The sequence below is a fragment of the Ranitomeya variabilis genome, chromosome 4 (assembly GCF_051348905.1).
Source record: "Ranitomeya variabilis isolate aRanVar5 chromosome 4, aRanVar5.hap1, whole genome shotgun sequence".
NCBI classification, from domain to species: Eukaryota; Metazoa; Chordata; class Amphibia; order Anura; family Dendrobatidae; genus Ranitomeya; species Ranitomeya variabilis.
In genome coordinates this window covers 172,449,408-172,457,357 of record NC_135235.1, presented here as the reverse complement: position 1 = coordinate 172,457,357, position 7,950 = coordinate 172,449,408, and the positions used below count along the sequence as shown (strand labels likewise).

At 45.5% G+C, this 7,950-nt stretch overlaps 1 protein-coding gene across 3 annotated transcripts in view; it reads left to right on the top strand.

The window, feature by feature from the left end:
• Positions 1-792: 792 nt before the first annotated feature.
• Positions 793-7,950, top strand: part of BMS1 (BMS1 ribosome biogenesis factor) — a 91,178-nt gene continuing 84,020 nt past the window's right edge. For 2 of the 3 annotated variants that reach the window (XM_077259387.1, XM_077259389.1), the window contains exons 1-4: positions 793-1,016; positions 1,494-1,801; positions 4,783-4,973; positions 6,571-6,650. In XM_077259387.1, the coding sequence (XP_077115502.1) occupies positions 1,623-1,801; positions 4,783-4,973; positions 6,571-6,650 (450 nt within the window). In that variant the 5' untranslated portion in view covers positions 793-1,016; positions 1,494-1,622. The remainder of the gene's footprint in view (positions 1,017-1,493; positions 1,802-4,782; positions 4,974-6,570; positions 6,651-7,950) is intronic. The other variant, XM_077259388.1, reaches the window with a different exon arrangement.

The window sequence follows — 7,950 nt, the reverse complement described above, 5'->3', positions numbered from 1 at the left end:
ATCCCCTCAGATCCCCCCCACTATATACACACTGCAAATCCCCTCACAGATCCCCCACTATATACACTGTACTAATCCCCTCACAGATCCCCCGTTATATACACTGCAAATCCCCTCACAGATCCCCCACTATATACACACTGCAAATCCCCTCAGAGATCCCCCCCACTATATACACACTGCAAATCCCCTCACAGATCCCCCACTATATACACTGTACTAATCCCCTCACAGATCCCCCGTTATATACACTGCAAATCCCCTCACAGATCCCCCACTATATACGCACTGCAAATCCCCTCACAGATCCCCCCACTATATACACTATACAAATCCGCTCACAGATCCCCCTCTATATACACACTGCAGATCCCCCCACTATACAAATCCCCTCACAGATCCCCCACTATATACACTCTGCGCATCCCCTCAGTCCCTCTCACTATATATACTCAGCACATCCCTTCAGATCCCTCCATAAATTACCCCCATATACTCTGAAAATCCCCTCACTCTATACACTCTACTAATCCCCTCACAGATCCCCCCCACAGTTGTATATGAACTCTACAAGTCACCTCACAGACCCCCAATATATACCCACTGCAAATCCCCTCACAGACACCAACCCATAAATTCCCCCATATATATACTCTGAAAATCCCCTCTCACAGCGCCCCACTATATACACTCTGAATCTCTCCCTCCCATACTGTCCCCACCACACACTTCCCATAGGTCCCCACGTACTGCTCACATTCTCCTCACGAGCTTACAACGCGCACACAACCACACTTCCCCAAGGCGATCACATGACCACTGAGACGCGTGACCGGTGACGTCACGTCTAGCAGGGGCCCATACACTTCAGCATCTTCCGTACACATTGGTTCCGCTTTGGAGCTGTTTCCAGACGTGTCTGCACAGCGGCGGATACTTCCGGCGGAAGCGGTGACCATGTGGCCCCTGTGAGTGCAGACTAGTGTGGTTCACAGCCGGGGATATTCCCAATTGATGTAAGTGAGCTATGACCCGCTGCCAGGGAGCGTACGGTGTGTGGCAGGCCACATGGGACTGTAGTGCGCTGCGGGAGTACTAGAAGTCGCAGCGTTCAGCGTAGTCTCTGTTTGTGTGTCTGTGGCAGCGCGGCCTCCTGTTAGGAATGCTGGGACCAGTAGGAGATGATTGTGAGGGGGCGTCCTGCTCATACAGTCATTGTTAGGTGTGATGACTCCGCAATGTCAGAGAACCCCAGGACCCAGCAGCCGATTAAACACACTGCTCTGACCCCCTCCCCTGGTCCAGCACTGAATCTCCTGCGCTCCTGGTGTCTTCTTGTCTGCAGCCACTCACTGAGCTCAGCGAACCTGGAGATCACTGACTGGCTGCAGCGCTGCTATAGCTAATAGAAAAATGATCGTTTTTGCTTTCACTTATTTTTGGTATGTGACCGCTTTTTGCTGTCTGAATAAGTTCAGTTTCTCTCTTCCTAGGACAGAACTGAGAAGTGGAATTCAGAAGCGGAGGTGTGAACGGAGCCTGATCCCTTTCTGTACAGCGGTCTCATCTACTTTAGAGCCTCCTATTCATCAGACATCTAAACCCCAATAAATATACAAAAAATGGAGGAAAAAGAGCAAAAGAAACACCGGAAGAAAAATAGTGGCGCGAAAGCCAACAAGAAACGAAAGCGTCAGCAAGAAGAGGGTGGAACTGCTGGCACCGAGGAAGATGCGAGGAAGAGAAATCCCAAGGCTTTTACCGTGAAGTCTGCTGTGCGCATGGCCCGAACCTTCCACAGGTAAAGGAAATAAGCCAGGAAAAGCTGCAGATTAGGGTACTGTCACACAGTACCATTTTGATCGCTACGACGGTACGATTCGTGACGTTCTAGCGATATCGTTACGATATCGCTGTGTCTGACACGCTACTGCGATCAGACACCCTGCTGAGAATCGTACGTCGTAGCAGATCGTGTGGAACTTTCTTTCGTCGCTTGATCACCCGCTGACATCGCTGGATCGTTGTGTGTGACAGCGATCCAGCGATGTGTTCGCTTGTAACCAGGGTAAACATCGGGTAACTAAGCGCAGGGCCGCGCTTAGTAACCCGATGTTTACCGTGGTTACCAGCGTAAACGTAAAAAAACAAACAGTACATACTTACATTCCGGTGTCTGTCCTCCAGCGTCTCAGCTTCTCTCCACTGTGTGAGCGTCTGCCAGCCGGAAAGCGAGCACAGCGGTGACGTCTGACGTCACCGCTGTGCTTGCCGGCTATGGCGCTTACACAGTGGAGAGAAGCAGAACGCCGGGGACAGACACCGGAATGTAAGTATGTACTGTTTGTTTTTTTATTACTTTTACGCTGGTAACCACTGTAAACATCGGGTTACTAAGCGCGGCCCTGCGCTTAGTTACCCGATGTTTACCCTGGTTACCGGGGACTTCGGCATCGCTCCAGCGCCGTGATTGCAACGTGTGACCGCAGTCTACGACGCTGGAGCGATATTCATACGATCGCTGCGACGTCACGGATCGTGCCGTCGTAGCGATCAAAATGGTACTGTGTGACAGTACCCTAAGTCCCATGTTGCTAGAATGGAGGAGAATCCCTAAGTCCTGACTACCTCATTTACTAGGACCCTGCTGCATATGTGCTGCAGCTGCCATGATTTGCTGGATGATCAAGGATCTCCGGAGGGAAGGTCAATAGCTCATCAATGGGTGCGGGCATACGCTCACATCTGCGTATAAAAAGTAGCTGAGATTCTCAGCCAGAAAAGTTGGCGAGTGTCATGCATTTTTTCTTCTCACTTAGCATCCATAGGCCAAGCTAGTGCTATGTGAGTGTTGGTTTTCTCTCACCTAGCATCCCTATGCAATGCAGTTTTAATATCCGCTTTTGCATAGAGTAATTCTGTCATTTCAAGATAGGTTTTTGAACAAATAAAGCAATGTTATATATAGATAGAAATGTCAGTGAGACTTATAATAGTACAGTGCGTGGTGACATCAGTGAGGTGACTGGAGTTCATCGGCTATGAACTCCAGTCACCTTACTGACGTCAGCGCTCGGCACTGAAGCTGCGTTCTTACGCTCAGCGTCTCTTGGATGCTGGTCTGAGCGGTGACATTTTCTGTTACCACCCAGCAATGCTTCAGATGTAGCTGTATTGTGCTCATTGCGGGACATATGGATTATCGGTGGGCAGGTGTGGAATTCTTTGCCTTTTTTTTTTTTATATTCGCAAATGGATAAAAGAGCATTGGGGAGTTTTTATTTAAAATAAAGGACTTTACTCTTTTTGACTTTACTACATTTGACTATGGGGTTAGTAATGGGGGTGTCTTATAGATGCCGCTCCATCTTCAGCGTTTTCTGCACTGACATTCAGGCAGAGGGCGCGCACTAACCACATCACCGCGCCCTCTGACCTGAGCGTCACTGCAGAAGATGCTGAAGACGGAGCGGCGCCGGAACGAGGAGCAGGTGAATATCGCGCAGTGCTGCGCTTCCTTCCCCGTTATACTCACCTGCTTCTGGCGCTGTGCAGTCCCTGGCTTCCCCGGCGCCGGCAGCTTCTTCCTGTATTAAGCAGTCAGTCACCGTTACCGCTCATTACAGTAATGAATATGCGGCTCCACCTCCCATAGGGGTGGAGCCACATATTCATTACTGTAATGAGCGTAACCATGTGACTGCTCAGTACAGGAAGAAGCTGGGGTGCCAGGGACATGCAGGGTTTGCGCCAGGAGCAGGTGAGTATAATAAGACAGCCCCTGCTCCCCCTCCCCTGCCGACCCCTGGGTATGACTCGAGTATGAGCCGAGAGGGAGACTTTCAGCCCAAAAAAGTGGGCTGAAAATCTCGGCTTATACTCGAGTATATACGGTATTTGTTGGCGCTATATAAATAAAATTATTATTATTAATAATAAGGGGGACCCCACATCATTTTTGGGGGTGTTGATCCCTTGTTACTAGCCAGTAAAGGCTAAGTAGACAGCGGCAAGCTGATATTAATAGCCTGGGAAGCTCCATGTATATTACCCACTTCACAGACTATAAACAGCAGCCCCCAGCTGCTGTTGGCTTTCCTTCAGCTGGTTAAAGAAAAAAATATGGGAGACCCCATGCCATTTTTTTTCTTCTATCTATATTTCTATTCCGACGGTTCACGCTGGGAATTTACTGTACTTGGCTGTTGAAATGTTGGGTTTCCTATGAGATGTGTGGTAAAAATCTTACAACACACGCATGGTCCATGTGCCTTGCGTTTTTTTGTTTTTTTTCTCACCCATTGACTGTCATTGCTGAGTCTCGGCTGTTTTGTGCAGCCGTATGCAAAATGCTGCAAATCTTTCCTCACCCAAATTCCAGATGAGGAAAAAAATAGCAGATGAGCACTGCCTGAATGAATCACGTTGTAGCAAGCGCAATGCAAGGTTTCCTAACATTGTACGCTGATATGAGGGCAGCCTAAAGCTAAGCTTTCACAGCATCTTTACAGTTCCAGCAAAGTGGATGGGATTTATTGAAATCTTATGCCCACACTGATTTTTTTTTTTTTATCTGCAATATGTCAATTTCTCTGCTGGGCACATCAAGTGACCGCTGCAGCTGATCAGCGAGCGCGGATTTGTGTTTTAAGACCACTATGGACCCATTTTATTAGTCTACAACGACTTTAAATTGTATAGCTTCCCGGGATTGTACAATTCTTATGTATCGTTTTTATATTATTATTACTTTCATGTAGTCACATTTGTTTATCACCATAGAACGCAGGATCTCAAGACAAAAAAGCATCATATACCAGTGGTTGATCGTACTCCTCTAGAGCCACCTCCTGTTGTCGTAGTAGTTGTTGGACCCCCAAAAGTTGGAAAGAGCACTCTGATTCGTTGCTTGATTAAAAATTTTACCAAGCAGAAACTCACAGAGATCCGTGGACCTGTCACTATCGTCTCTGGTAAGAGTTGTTACTTTTAAGGCCATGTGCCCACGAGCCGAATGTAGCAGCACTTTGGACTCGGCCTGTTCACTGCGTTCAAAGTGCTGCCTTCCATTAAATGCAGGTAAATCTGCATGTATTTACTAAACCGTGTAGATTTACTCATATCTCCGAACAAAAAGTGGAATAAAATGCGATTTAAAAAATCAGTTGTAAATAAAAATCACTGAAAATATCATCTTGTCCCACAAAAAAACAAGCCGCTATACAGCTGTCAGCTGAAAAATAAGTTATAGCTCTTAGAATAAAGCAATGCAAAAATAATATTTTTTCTATAAAATAGTTTTTGCATAAAAACGCCAAAACATAAAAAAAAAAAAAAAAAATAAAAAAATTTGGAATTGCTGTAATTGTACTGAGCGGAAGAGTATTCTGCCTTATTACTTTTGCCACACATGGAACGGCATACAAAAAAAGCACCAAAAAGACAATTCCTGAATTTCTGTTTTTTGTTCATTCTCCCTCCCAAAAATTAGAATAGAAAGTGATCAATAAATGTCATGTGCCCGAAAATGGTACCAATAAAAACATCAACTTGTCCCACATAAAAACAAGCCCTGTGGCTACGTAGTACTGTACAACCACATATAGGGTTTTGCCACGTTCAGCAAAAATTGTGGGACACATTTTGGTGCCATTTTTACCCATTTCCACGTGCAAAAATTTAAAATCTGGAGCTAAAACAAATTTTTTTTTTGTAAAAATGTAATTATTGTTTCTTTGCTGCCCAATGGTCTAAAATTCTGTGACACATCTGTGGTGTCAATATGATCACAGCACCCCTAGATGAATTTATTGAGAGGTGTAGTTTGTAAAATGGGGTCACTTATGGGGGGGTTCTGCTGTTCTAGCACCTTCATGGGCTCTCCCAGTGGGTCATGGCACCTGCAAACCATAAGTGAAATCTGGCGCTCTTTGCCTTCTGAGCTTTGCACTGTGCCTGAGAAGTATCTCCCAATTTACATGGAGGGTATTGGCGTACTCATTACTCATTACCATTATGTGGTAAACATATAATTATTCTTTCTTCACTGCCCAATGGTATAACGTTCTGTGAGGCACATGTGGTGTAAGTATGATCACTGCATCCCTAGATGAATGAATTGAAAATTGCCTAATTTTTGCCCAAATTCCAACATTTACACAAACACACAAAAAAAATCTACCTAAATTTACCACTAACAGGAAGTGTACAATGAGTCACAAAAAATGATCTCAGTATCAGTGGGAACCATTGAAGCGTCCCAGAGTTATTTCATAAAGTGACACTTGTCAGAATTGTAAAAAATTAGCTGGTTATGCAGGTGAAAACAGGCTCAGGGATTAGGGAGTTAAAGATTTTATGATTCTACATAAGATGGATAACCTAATTCCTTTGCCTTACAATGCTGTCCACTTATAGGTAATATTTGCCTCCTTTGATTCTGCCTTTACATCAGGCGGTGACAAATCTACAGCGCCCCGTTGAGTTGTAGTAGCTCGGCTGTTAGGGGTGTTCTCGTCTGTGGCAGTGTTAATTATGTGAAATGTTCATCTTCTATTCTTTCAAACGTAGGAAAGAAACGACGTCTTACCATTATCGAATGCGGCAGTGATATCAATTCAATGATTGATTTGGCTAAAGTTGCTGACTTGGTAAGTGATTCTTGGAGGTAATTTTATAGGCTGTCTATACAAGGAATTCAGACTAACGCAGTTGGTGAAATATTGCTGGATTTTCTATTACGTTAATTATGCTTTTGTTTGACTCTTGGGGTATGTTTCCACGTGGTGTATTTGCTGCGGATTGGATTCTGCGTACAACCGCAGCGTCCAATCCGCAGCGTCCAGATGTTACAGCATAGTGGAGGGGATTTTATGAAATCCCATCTCCACTATGTGCTCAAACACGCAGGGGGCAGATCTGCGTATACACACATGCGGCGCAACCTTATAGACCGCAGCATGTCTATTTATGTTGCGGAGACGCTCAGTCTCCTCCACAAGATAAATGGCACCGTCCTATCTAATATATAAAGCTGTATGTGTGTGTGTGTATGTATGTCCGGGATTGGCATCTGAACCGTCGCAGCTACAGCCACAAAATTTTGCACAGTCACACGTCTGGACCCCGAGAGCGTCATAGGCTATGTTGTGAGGTGAAATTTTAACCCCGCGCGTTCCAATTCACCAAACAATTTTGCCCCTATCTACATAATGGGGAAAAAGTGAAGGGAAAAGTGTTGGAGGAAAATTGACAGCTGCCAGATGTGAACAATGAGGACTTAAAGAATGAGAGCGATGGCGACAAAGAGTATATACCGTACAGTTGCTAAGGTGGGGCCCCGACATGGGATACTCACCACACACGGGGATATGAACACACACACAAAATGCACCACACACTACCACGTGCTTGAACACATATATCACCCTCAGCACACATTTCACCACACACACACCAACCTCGCCACATAAAAGTCGAAACACAAAAGTCACCACTCAAAACTCGCCACGCGCAAAACTCGCTACATGCAAAACTCGCCATATGCAAAACTAGGCTCACGCAAAACTCGCCACACGTGCAAAACTCACCTCATGGAAAACTCGCCTCATGGAAAACTCGCCTCATGCAAAACTTGCACACACAGAAAAATTGCCACATGTACAAAAGTTGCACCACATGCAAAAGTTGCCTCACACAAAACTTGCACATACTCAAAACGCAACACACATAAAACTCGCCACGCGCAAAACTCGCCATGCACAAATCTTGCACACAACTTGCTACACTAACCTGTCACATGCAACTCGACACACAAAAAGTTGCTACACGCATGTCACCACACAAAACTCATCTCACAAAAGTCGCTACACGCATGTCGCCACCGCAACTCAACACACACAACTTGACACATGAAACTCGCCCTAAAACACACAGAAGTCTGGTATTATC